The 13,430-nt window shown below is 33.7% G+C and overlaps 1 protein-coding gene across 1 annotated transcript; it reads left to right on the top strand.

Moving 5' to 3' along the window:
• The first annotated feature begins 1,840 nt into the window (after positions 1–1,840).
• Positions 1,841–5,353, top strand: LOC136818160 (uncharacterized). Its single transcript, XM_067074519.1, has 3 exons — positions 1,841–2,736; positions 3,598–3,801; positions 4,213–5,353. Exons 1-3 carry the CDS (start codon positions 1,866–1,868, stop codon positions 5,229–5,231), a joined length of 2,094 nt encoding a protein of 697 aa, XP_066930620.1. The 5' UTR covers positions 1,841–1,865; the 3' UTR covers positions 5,232–5,353.
• The last annotated feature ends 8,077 nt before the right edge of the window (positions 5,354–13,430 follow it).

Here is a 13,430-nt window from a genome sequence, read left to right as displayed (position 1 = left end):
CAGGCTAAAATACCGTATACAAAACTTATCAATCCCCCCCAAAAAAAACATTTTCTTGAGTCTTGATCTCGTATAGCTGTCACTGAAAATAAGCACCGACAATTTTATGTTCTTCGAAAACGAAAGATGTCATTGTCTGTAAAGTCTCAAATTCATAAAACAACAAGAAACCACAACCAGTCAAAAACCAATAACTGTCTATCATCTATCCATTACAGTATAATACAATATCATGTCATGCAATCCAATCAGAATACAGAACTACAGCATAGGATCTGTACAAGTACTCTCTCTTATATATTGCCACATACGATAGTCAATGTTCAATCACAAATCTTTACTTTATTATTTGCCATTCTGGAAACAAGCAACTTTTGCTGTCTTTACGACGAATAGCATTCTTTTTTCTTCATCAGTACAATTCTTCCCAAAAACAAGAGAAGCACTATCAGGTCTTGAAAACTTTTTCTGATACAGTATTCCAAATATATCTCTCGGCTCTCTCATGGTAATAGTCTCACATCATAATATAATCGAAGAAAGATCTTGCATTCAATGAGTCCCCTCCTCTGCAGCCTACCTCCTCTTCTACTCGTTTTCTGATTGCCACCGCAGGAAGCCTAAAGCTTCCGAGGATGGCATTCATAGCTTCACTCGTGAGGGAAAGTTGGGAAAACATCTCATAATTTTGCGCGCGCGTTTCAGTATTTTAGTTCCGCTTAGCGGAACATTATCAATTAACGGTTATTTGATTTCCCGGAATGAAGAGCGATAAGCCGTGTTTTACAGGATAGCTCTTTTTTAGCTTGCACGGCGGACGTTTGTTTCTTCCTATCGTGTCGGAGCTTTCAAACAATGTCAATTGAATTATCTGGTATTTCTTCTATTGACTATGTTTCAAACGATCAGCCGATGGCTCTGGCTTTAGGTATAAGGTAATGTCAGCGATAAAAAAGGAAAGTTGGTGGACCTGATGTGATGGTGGCAGACATCTTGAATTTCTCCCTGTTTCTTTAAATCTGTTTTATTCCAGTTATTAGCACAGTCCAGTAGTCCAATCGCACTACTTTTCTATAAACCCAACAATCCAGTGTGAGTTTGCTGAAAGGAAAACTAAACAATTTGAATCCTTTTTAGACATTGAGATTGATTTATATTTTCCAGCGAAACAGAACACAGACTGACAGAACAACAGTCTGACAGTTATTTATATAGTTTTTTCCATCATCGTTCTAACACTATTGATACAGAACAGCACACAGCTGACAATTAAAAGAATTTTTGAAACTGAACTAAAGTATAAAACAAGGCGCCCTATAAAAGGGAAATTCCATAAAGGAAAGTTTGCATTTTGCAAAAATCTATATATACAGTAGTTGACACTCTCTAATTCAAATTTCAAGGGATTCTCATCGAATACCACAGCATATTGAATATTGAGAAAGTCTCCCAAATCCCTAAAGTAAATATTGAATTATAGAGTAACACGGGAAGAAGAAGGCGAAGCGAAGGTTGATTATTGCGATTGGTTTTTGAACGTCGAATCAGTACAATAACCGAAGATCTTGCTGAAAATTTATATAAGTTTTTTGGAAGAAATCTTTGATATTTGCAATATTTGAGGAGTCAAATTTTGAGTTTCTAATTTGAACGCAACAAAATCGAACATTTGAATTTCAAAATATCTGGCATTTTTTTGTTACTAGAAATCAAATAAGAGAGTGGTTTTTCAAAACCTTTAAAGTGACTTCAAATTTTTATCCAAAACGGGCTTATCAAATAGTAGAACGTCAAATTAGACAGTGTCAACTGTAATTACATTTTTTGCTTTTTGCTCCTAAAATAATTTGAAGATTTTTCACAGTATGGCAGAGGAAGACTTTGCGATTAATCTAGACACTGCATTGAATGTTGCACATTTCCGAAATTCAAGCAGGACAACTGGCAGTCGTACCTATTCTTGCGCTGTTGATTGCTTTCTTGAAATATGTTACCGCTTGCTTCTTCCAGAAATGAAAGCTAAAGTATCATATGAAAAATCAAGTGATTTTTTTAAGCTGCTTCAATTAAGTGGATCAATGGAAATTTCACTTGAAGATTACGATATGAAAAGTAATGCTTTTCGACTGCTGGATGAAATTAGGGAACCGGTATGGTCTAAGATTATTGAAAATTGTGGTACCTTTGTGAGAAGAAATAGCGACGCAGAGTTTCAAGAGATTTTTGGAAGTAATATTTTCAAAGAATTATCAGAAGAAGAGAGACATGTTTTTGAAACAAGTTTTGTAATTCAGGGTACTTGTAATAGTTGTGGTAGTGAGAAGGAACAAAGAGAAACGGGTAGCATTGTCAGTCTTCTTTCGCATTTTTTATATCCAGAGATTTTAGTTGATGCAAGTTTGTGGCCAAACTGTGTATCAAATTCTCTTAATCCAAGCTCAGAAATTAATTGTGATTCTTGCTCTGTCAACATACCAGCACAGATTCAAGTTGTCAATTTGCCTATTTTTCTTCTTATAGAACTCTGTACAACAGTATGTATAAACAATTGTAGATTTTTTGAGGAGATTATAGTAAAAGAAAATAGCTACACATTACATGCCATTGTAAGGAATTGTGGTGCCCATTTTGCATGTGGTATATTTATTGAGAATAAATGGATTTACATTGATGATTTAAATCCTGAAAAAATTTGTTTTCAAAACATTAATGAAATGTTTTCTGAAAACAAAGGAGGTTGGTTTTTTGCCTTTTATAGAAAATCTGATTCTGAAAAATTGACTTTGTTATAGATACTACTAACCCTCTTAACACAGAATTGTCTATCAATAATGAAGAAAATGAGATCAAAAAAACATATCCTAATCGAAAGAGAAATCCAATAAACTATGAAGGTCTTTGCAGTACAAGCAACAAAAAAAGTAAATTTGATGATTTATTTGAGAAAATCAACCAAAAGGTTAAAATTTTGAAACGAAAGGAAGAAAATAAAAAAATTTACGACTCGCATTCTGTGAAAATAAAAGCAAATTATGACCATGAAAAGCGAATAGCTCATTACAACCCTGAAAAGCGAAAGCTAAACAAATGACGTTTCACGAAACCCGTCTATAGCGTCACTATTTTAATCGTAAAGTTTTCCCGGGCCTAATCCTCTTCATCCCGTCTCGTAATCTTAAAAATAATATACTGTTCTTTTGAAAGGACTAATAATGGCTGTGCCCTAAAAGATGTCATGGGATCCCAGGCTTAGCCCCCTACTATATGCAAACAAATGTGGATTATAGAAAGGCTGAATTGCTTTTTTCGAAATTTTTTCTTTGCCCAAATTCATTTTACACTATTTTGAGTCTAAAAAGTTTGAAATTTGTGTGGTTAGGGGGATATAGTATGTATGCGCATTTTTTTCAAATGACGTTTTTTAAACAATACATAGACAAAAATGCCTCTGGAGTTGAATTTTTGAATGCCCCTGTGGAATTTATTTATTTCAGTTTATTTTTGAGTTGGGGGCTAAAGAATATGGGAAATAAAAATGCAATGCTAATTTAAACATTTTTAGATGACAGTAAATATCATGCACTTATTTTACCTTAGATTCTAAACCGTTTTGTGGTAAAGATGAGAGTTTTGAGATGCCATGTGAAGTAAAGAATAGTGAAAGAGCTGGTACAGATGATGAAAGCAAAAAAGAACAAACAAAAAGAAAAGCTAGCAGTGCACCGACTGGTTCACCAAAGAAAGCCAAATTGTTTTGCTCGGGAACAGCATACCAACCCAAAGCTCCTGCAAATGCGATAGGTATTGTTTTTGGTTAAGAATTATACTAATTTTTAAATTTCTGGCTGTCAAAATGTTAACTAGAAAATTTGAACAAATATTTTGACGCCCTCACCAAATTTCTGAAAGAACCTAATCTAGACTTATGGTATCATTAAGTTGGTACTAATTTTTATAGAACTAATTTTTGTGGTAACTAAATATTGTGATTTTGGGTGTCTACCGCGCAGTTTTTAATTGAAATCTATAAAAACCCCTAGGAAAATGAAAGAATTTCAGAATTTCAGCAAAAAGTGTATGTCAACAGCAAAATTTGTTCTGCCAAATTAAGTTTTGACCCCTCTAGAAACTGAGCAATCTGGTTTGGTGAATGTAGAAATTTCTGTTTTTTTGTTTAAACAAATTGACCAATTTCTTTTTTCCTTATTCAAGATTTTGCTGGCTTCATTGCATGTGTGTCACCCGTACGGTTATCCTATCAATCGAAGAAGGAGCACTTTAATGTGTTCATCAAAACCAAACCAACTTCATTTGCAAAAGTCACAGTGTCAAGCACAAACAAACAATTTTCCGCAATACGTCAAAACTTTCTCGATTATTTTCACAACAAGGAGCCCGTCACAATCAAGTCATGCTTGCCCTTGAATGGTAGAAACTTTTTCAATGCATATTCCTTTGTACAACCTTGTGAAAGGCAGTTAACTTTTAACTTAAATGATGCGGATGCTACACCATTAAACGAGATCGAATCAAATTCAATCACTGAGTCCATAGTTGGTAAACTCAGGTTCCGTGGCCCTGTTCAAGTGAAGCCCTATACCACTAGGGGTGGCAAGGCAAGAACGGACAAGATGCGGGAATGTGTTATCTCCGATGGATCCACCTGCCTTTTGATTACGTTTTGGGCAGATTTTCTCGACTATATAGTAGAGGATAAATTAATTCAGTTAACTAACATTAACTCAAAAACAATCTCTAATGAAATTAAACTCACTACTGATCCCAATTCTGCCATATGTTTTTTAACAGAAGAACTTACATGTGGGTTTGAAAATTACGAACAGGATTTAATTGTTCCTAAAAATTCTATTGAGTGTGTAAAATGCGTGGTGTGCATAAAGAAATTTGAAACCTACCAATGTTGCAAAAATTGTAAACGAAGACTTCAAATTAACAGTGGTACTGGCATGGCCGACTGTGTTTGTGGAAGGATTTTCGATACAAACCAAATGAACTCAAGCGACGAATTCAAAAACGTTGTTGCAACCATCGAATTTAAAAATTCTCAAGACATAACACTGCAAGCAACATTTTTCAAAGACACTTTAAAAGCTCTCTTCGAAATCATGGATGATACAAAATTGAAACAAAAACTGTTACAAATGTGTGACATAGATGTTCATTTGAACTCAAAACAAATAGTGGCAAAGACAGAAGCTTGCAAGCATTGAAATGCATTTTATACTTTTTTATCGTTGTTTTAAAAAATTGATTGGCAAAATTTGTAGTTTGTGTAGATTATTTGTTTCGTTGTAGTTGTTTTTGTGATGAAAAATGAAAGTTGTGTTAGAAATCTTTCTTTTTATGATTAAACTTTCTTGTTTGAACTGGTTTGAAATGAACATTAGACGTATTTAAAAATGCCAGCCAACTAAATATTAATTTCTACAGTGAATCTTTCTATTATCTGAACAAGCGTTCCTCCGCTTATAATTCTTTAAAAAAATCTGCACTATTGTATTTATAGTCTTTTCATTTTCATTTGGGTGAACTTTACTTTTCACAGCTTGCGATTTAACCCTTTCGCAGCGAATATATTTTAGCACTTTTTTAGAAATCTCAACCTTTACCGTTTGCTTCGAATTTTATGCTGCTTGTGTTTATTTAAAGATAGGGTTGTTATACATTTTTGGAAAGCATATGAAATAAGCTTTCTTTTGGTATATAAATCATCTATATAGCATTTGGTGATATTTCAAAAATAAATGTAAAATTTTTTGAAAATTTTAGGATTTTTTTAAAATTTTTAAAAATTTTGCCTTTGAGGGGGTCTAAAATTTTGAAAAACCACAAAGAACGTCTGAAATCTCCTAAAAATAAAGTAGGACATAGTACCTCACGATTCAACAAGAAAAACTGTCATTCTGAGTATTTTTTGAAAAAAAATAACCTAAAATAGACAAATTTTAGCAAAAATTTTTGGCCTAAGATTTCCTTTGCAGAAAATTTCATGAATTCATAAAAATGCCATAAAAGTTTAGCACTTCGTTTGTTTTTCAAAAAACTTGGCAGAAAAGGTACTTATAATGTTGGTAACAATTGTGCAAAAAATTGAGTGCTAAATCTTATCTGAATCGAAAATATGATGCTAAAGCTGAGGGGGGCCACATATGGACCCCCTCGCTGCGAAAGGGTTAATTTTGATACTCTTTTTAAAAAAGCACTTGAAATAATTAGAGTAACAAAATAAAATTAAAAATTCGATAAATTGGAATTTAAAGATAATATTCTATTATTTTCTCACTCAGTCTTTTGAAACACAGCACTCACTCCTTAGAATTTTGTATCAATATAAGACATAAGCATGCGGGTGCGCGTCAATAAGAAAAAATTTTACCGAATATTTTAACTGCATTCTTAAACGCAAATGAAAAGACTGAAACTATTATTTCGATCATTTATAAAATCCCAGCACAAGATGTTGTAATGTAAATTGTAAATATGTTGTGATGCCAAGCCTTTTAATTGGTCAAATTCCAATGAAAGTTAGAAAAAGTCTCTTGTAAATAAGTTCAAATTTACGTCCACACACTGTTTTTAATTTGTCTCCAACTCAATTATTAACATGACTGGGTAATAAATTAGCACTAAGCTGCTTGAAGTTTAAAAATGCATTAAAATCATTTTTTTAATCTGCTATTGCGGTGGCATTTTAATGACAATTATGGCTAGTAAAATAATTATAATTTACGGTCACCGACGAGACCTCTTTTGTTCTGCTAATAATTTAACAAAGAGGATAACAATAAATATTAAAGTCGGTAGCCGTGTCATTGTTTTTGTGCAGACGATGAAGGCCAAAGTGAAGAAAAATTTCTTATTTTACGGTCCCGGAGCTGTCTTCATTTCTACCGAGCTCTACTAAGCTAAGGAATCGCAATACTGAATTTTGATTCGGTGCCGTAAATTTATTAAAATCTAAATATCTCCGCCAATTTAAAACATCGCCACCAATTGAAAACCGCCCATTGAAGGCGACGTGATTTTCAAAAAAAGCCGCACGCCACGCGTGTCCGTGCGAGCGCTAGTCGCCGCGCGTCGTCCTCTTACCAGCGCTTTTTATTTCTTGTCTTTCAAAAACTTTTGTTTGTCAAAAAGGGTGTCGCTGAGTCTTCAGGAGCGACACCCTAGTGACGCCACTGTTATAGACATCCAGGTACTTAGATCTCATTAAAATATTTCCCAGTAGAACTAAAGGATGAAATAAAATCCATGAAAACCTAATAAAATATATATAAGTCAAAATTTCTAAAATTGGGCTCTAACAGGGCTGTGTTGAAATTCTGTTGTTTTTTTTGCTGAAGTTCAAAAATTTAAAACCTAGGTTAAAAGAAATTTTCCTCAGTTCCTTACAAGGAATCTATGGGCTAAAAATGTCAAACCATTTGATTATCCTTTTTATATACTCAAAGAATTCACGATAAAAAGTTTTGAACTCAAATTCGAACTGTTGCAGAAAAACCCACCTATCTTCAATATAAAAAATCTCTTTTGTAAATAGCATTTTAGCCCCTTTATTAATGACAAAACTGACAATAATTTTAGATTGAGCTTTTTTTTGAATTTTTTTTGTACAGCTCTAGTTTGTTTTTTATATACAGGTACAGGGTGTTCGTAATTATATTATTAATATTAATATTAATAATTTTTGAGACTTCTTTTGAGACTCAAAGAGTCATTAATTTCTAAAGACAGACCTGACATTATTTTCTAAAGACAGACCTGACATTATTAACGTGCAGAAAAAATCTGTAACTTTGTACTAGTTTAAGTGATGTTTTTGTGGAAGAGGGCATAGTGAATTACTAGTTTGTTATTTTTTGATTTTCTTGATTTATTTGACTAATCTGTTAATTTTTTCTACTTTTAGACTAGATAATGCTCTAAGAAATGAGCGAAAGATATTGTAAATGTATGGTGTTTTTCCCTGTCTGAAAAAAATATTAATAATTAATATTATTATTATTATTAATAAATTTATATACAGGTAAAGGGTGTTCGTAAAAAAGTATCGAGTGGAACCACATCTATGAGTAGAAAGTTTTTGTGTGTTTTGCTAAATTTGTATACAAAAGTCTGGTCCTCTATCTCCTCTCGATGTTAATCATCGTGATATCTCTCAATTGATCTTTAAAACCGGGGGTAAATTTTAAGAAGCTTTAAGGGGAGTGGACTAAAATCATAGATGAAATTATATAGTCATGAATGAAATCTGTTTTGAATGCGGTACCGTTTTGAATGTTGTAAAGCACAAGTATTGCTCATTGCATTACGCTTAGGTGGTAATGAATTTTTTCTGCATAGCCTACCTTATTACGCTTATATAACTAATCAAGTATTTTTAAAGTGGGAAAAATGAGTGCGACAATCAATTAACCTGAAAGGCAGGGTTTTCCAAAATTACCTTAGCTCAAATTTTGTTAAACGGTTATAATTAACGCGAGGTTAACCAATTGTCATTGATAACACGAGTAGTTATATTCATGATATGCACCATTGCAATGTCTTCCACGGACCCAACAGCTGATTGGTTGAAAGTGACGTATTGACTTATTTTACGTCACTTAGAACCAATCAGCTATCGAGACCATGATGTAATGTAAGAAGACATTGCAATGGTGCATATCATGAATAAATGTAATAAGGTAATCTATAATCTTTCCTTTTATATCTCCTTTCCAGTAAACCTAATGGCAGAAATCTATCATAATCACTCCAATCATTCCAAAAGCAAATCCAAGAAAAAGAGTGAATCAGTGCTTGAAAAAAGGCGATGTCCCTAAACAGGTTTGCTGATAATTCTTTAATTACAACCCATCCCTTTTGGATGGCTAATCAGGAAGCAGTTCTTTCCAATCATTTTGAGCCTTCAGTCATGTGGAAGGCGATCTGGAGCTTGCTATTTTACAAAATTGTGTTGATGTATTCAATTTATTTATTTTAACTTAACTGGTAAAGATATAATGATTGCACAATATGATCTCAGAGAAGAAGGTTTGCCACCTTTAGCCTGGATATCAAAGCTCAAAATTTTTTGAATTTTAGGAAAAATAAGTTTTACCTCAGCCAGACAAAGTTCTAAAATTATAGAGCTTGGTTCACCTAGAAATCAGGTGAACCCCTGTTGACAGATTTTCCTGCATGAATCCCATAGCTGCAAATAAATATATGCACATAATGACATGCATAATTTCAAGATGATATCCCAACAGTGATAAATCAATTAGAATGGCAGCCTTGACCATAAAATATAGACAGTGTGGTGGAAAGTCAGAAAGTAGACAGAAAGTTCAAAATGAATTTTGGAGAAAAAAAATTTCCAACCCAAAACAGCACTACGAAATTGGCAAACAGAGAAGAAGAATGGAAGCAAAATAAAGATATACCTTTAGTTCTTTACAGAATGAATGCAGCCAAGTCTTTAAAAAGATTAAAACAAGAATATCTAATAAGCAAGTATGAAAAGAAAACAACCATAACATCTAAAAATTCGCATGTTTCGATCTTCCCACTTCTTCCCCTACCATTATTGTTATTTTTATTTGAATGCGTGGTCAGACACTCAAGGGAGATAAATTAGCCATTCTATTGTTATTTGCTTCGAAAAAGAAAAATCAGGGAGATTTGCAAAGCAGCGTACGCGTGTAAATACTTAAGCGACCACTTCAAGTCGACTCGCATAATTTCTTATGCGCGTGCCACCATTCAGATCTCTGGTTTGCTTGGACCCAACAAATCAGAATATCTGATGGATGGATCCAGGCTAAAGAAGGTAGGTGATATTTAGTTTTTTATTTTTAAGTTAAAGGGGACGTCTGGTCTCATTTTAGGTATTGTTTTTTCGGAATTTTTGGAAAAATTATTCCAGGGAGATTAAAATGAGCTATCTCGCACTTCAAGAGATTTTTTTTCAATCACTTTCTATGGCCATTTAAAAAATCCCTCTTATGTTATATGTTTTCTATGTTCTTTCAAGTAAACAAGATTAACTCCTCTTTCTGTGCAGCTGGCATTTTTATAAGAAAATTTTAAGTAAGTCAGAGATGTGCAAGAGCATTTAAAGTCGTTAAAACATCTTTTCCCCAACATTTTGTCAATGAAAGCTTACTCCAACATCTTCGTACAAAACTGAAATATTTATATAGTTGTGGACTGGAAAAATCATCGAAATTAGAAGTTTGAATTTAAATGTTCTTATCAAAAGTTGTTTGAATACAGTACTTTAGACTACAGACAAGACTTCTGTTCTTATAAATTACGAACAAAGGTTACGTCAAAAATCAGGTAAAAGAGAGGAAATTGTAAAACACTAAAATCTGAATATTATGTCAGTCAAAACTAAAGATTTTGAGTTCGTTTTTTCTGTAAACTTTTTTTTACTAATTTAGCTATCTGGCATAGAATTTTGACTGAAATGATCTACCAAAGCAGACGTCCCCTTTAAAGAAAAAGCTTATCTTGGAGTTTTACGCTTTTATAGAGTTAGCTTTACCCTGAAATCAATTTCTACTTTTGTGACGCCAATCTGTACATTGATAGCGGTAGTTTTTTTTGTTTTGTTTTCTCGTCGTGACATAGGCCTTTACGTACACTGTACTTTTTAAACGAAAGCTCTGATGGCAATTATATTTGAAAAATCATGCAGTGTCGAAAAGTTAATGTAAATCTTTCCTTTATAGCTGTGGATTTTTTTCCGTAAGTATGATAAATTGATAGATATAGGAAATCAAGATTTATCGTACTTGTTGGAAATAGAACTTTATTGTTATCATACCTGATATTTAGTTGATCTTACTAATTTTTCACTCAGGAAAAATAATACCACGGAATCCGTCAAGACCAGGAACGGCGAAATGCGCAAAAAAGACAACATAAGCCTTATTAAGATCTACAGTTCAATGTTAATGTTATTTTGACTTATAAGGTACTGTAATTTTTGTTTTACTTCTATCCCTCTTTTCTCGATCGCTTATGATAGTCAGTTTGCCTCAAAACTCCGATTAAGAGGGTTCTATCTAGGAATAGAAAAATGTCTAGGATGGATACGTTCAAGGTCCGCAAGTGGGCACTCTGTTAGATTTTCCTGTGTGGTGGCTAATTTGACGTGTGAATGGCTTTCATTTTTGAATACCCTTCCCATACAAAAATATTCAAAATCTTGCTACAAAATGTATCCCTTATATTTGAAACTAAGTGCCGCAGTATCGTATTTCTGTTACAGAAATCTTCCAAACTGATAAAGTAAAAGTAAGAGTAATAAGTATAAGAATAAAAAGCTAAATATATTATTCAAGCAAGAAATGGACATTTTTTCAAACTATGTAAACCAAAAACAAATGATTACTGCAATAACCATTTCGAGTTAGAGGGCAGTGTAATTTTGCCAATGCAAAATAAGGCAAAAGTCATCAACTGCAAATTTCGTGCCATCATTTTTTTGTTCAGAGGCAACTCAAGAAGAGTGGAGCAGAAAAAGAAATAGTATCTGGACAGTTATGCTCGCCAATCAAGAGCTTGATGAAATTTGTAGCGTGTGCTAAGAAAGACCGGCAAAGATACAATGCCAAGATTGTGTAATAAATTCTTTGTGCTTCGTATGTGACGTGATTGTGACAGTTATGCTCACCAATCAAAAGCTTGATGAAATTTGTGACGTGTGCTAAGAAAGACCGACAAAGATACAATGCCAAGATTGTGTACTAAATTCTTTGTGATTCGTATGTGATGTTGTCCACACAACCGAGCCCTGTTATGACAAGACTTTCCAAGGAAAGAAACTTCTTCCTCTTGACATCATGGATGAAGGAAATAAGTAGCAAGCTGCTAGAATTTTCTTTGTAGCTATACCAGATTTGATTAAAGCTTGATTTCGATTGAAGTTTTATCCTTTAGTTACTCCTCTAATTTTGAATATCCTCTGATATCTTTGAAAAAGCTAACTGTACTCAGTAACTTCCTTAGTAGAGTCCGCAATAGTTTAAAGAGGAGAACTCAATATAAAATTCAATATGATCATTTTAAATAGTTGCGTTTCTTCATTATGTTTTAGATCGCTTTCCGAAACTAAATTGTTTCAGGTGTACAGTGTGTGAAAGTAGCGAAACAGTGAAGAAAGTTGGGTACGAGTTTGTTGTTCTCATTACTTTGGAAGGTAAATCATTTTCTAAACCTATGCCTTCACTCAAAATGAAAATAAGGCGCTTTCCTATCAAACTGATGCTTAAACTTTAGGTTTTGTCATACCTATATTCATCTTCGTGCTTTTTTCTGTCTTTTTATTTCGCTGTATTAAATTATTTCTTAGGTAGATTTGATCTTCAAAGGTACACAGTTCTTTGTAAAGATTGTTCAGGAGAAGTAGACCCTTTCACGCTTCGAATCCTTTTAAAATCTGGTTATTGGCCGGGCAGTCCAAACAGTGTGAATTATTTCATATCGGAAAAAGTCTTTCGCTTGTGAGATAAATTCCGCAAATACATGCCGGGAAGCTCAGAGACGTCCTTCTTAAAAGCATTGTATACCATTTCGAAAGATAATGACCGAGTAAGTTTATATTCATTTTGTCAAGGTAAATTTTAAATACCTAGAGTTTTTACATTTGTGTAAGAAGAGAGCTTGAATTAAAAGTTGAAATAGATCATTGTTCTTCAATTGGCATACTTCGTATGAGAATGTCGAAAGCAGCCACGGAGGGCAAAAGACGAAAAAGCTGTTCCGGAGACCCCCCTCAGCTGGAAATGGCCTAGGTGTTCCTAAAAATTTTCAAAAAATTTGCTCCTGGAAATACATAGCTGTTCCCTGGAAAAATCCTAAAAGTTTTATATCAGCTCTCCTGCTGGAAATTCACATGCGTTCCAGGAAATCTGGAGCTGTTCCGGTCGAAATTAAGTTTTTTATTCTGGACAAAGATTGAGCTGTTCCTTGAATTAGCCAGCTGGAAATTTAGAGCTGTTTCGGGTCGATTTTTCGGAGCTGCTCCTTAGCCAGTTTAAAACAAGACGCTCCTGGAAAAGTGCCCTACTGGAGTAGGAACAGCTCAATTTTTTGCCTTTTTATCTCCAGCTGGAAATAGAGAGCTGTCCCCTTGAAATAAAAAAGATTGCTCACTGGCGTTAGCACAGATACTTTCCTTTTTATCTCCAGCTGGAAATAGAGAGCTGTTCCTGTGGAATTACAAAGTTGCTCCTGGCAAATCGGAACAGCTACTTTAAGAAACAAAGCAAAAACTTCTTTTGCAGAGTTGTTCCTGGCAATGTGGGACTTTTTCTAGACAAAATTTACTTTTCCAGCTGGAAATTTAGAGCTGTTCTGAAGAAGCTAAATATGTCAACTTTTTAGTAATATTCTTCTGGCTGGCAAATCGGAACAGC

The sequence above is a fragment of the Clytia hemisphaerica genome, unplaced genomic scaffold (genome assembly GCF_902728285.1).
Source record: "Clytia hemisphaerica strain Z4C2 unplaced genomic scaffold, Clytia hemisphaerica genome assembly, whole genome shotgun sequence".
In the NCBI taxonomy this organism is placed as follows: Eukaryota; Metazoa; Cnidaria; class Hydrozoa; order Leptothecata; family Clytiidae; genus Clytia; species Clytia hemisphaerica.
This window is presented reverse-complemented; position numbering and strand designations above follow the sequence as displayed.

Bases quoted from the DNA above. Each gene is read 5' to 3' on its own strand.
- LOC136818160 (XM_067074519.1), top strand. From the start codon at position 1,866: ATGGCAGAGGAAGACTTTGCGATTAATCTAGACACTGCATTGAATGTT. The intron at 2,737-3,597 runs GTTGGTTTTTTG...ATTTTACCTTAG, and splicing joins GTTTTCTGAAAACAAAGGAG to ATTCTAAACCGTTTTGTGGT. The intron at 3,802-4,212 runs GTATTGTTTTTG...TCCTTATTCAAG, and splicing joins AGCTCCTGCAAATGCGATAG to ATTTTGCTGGCTTCATTGCA.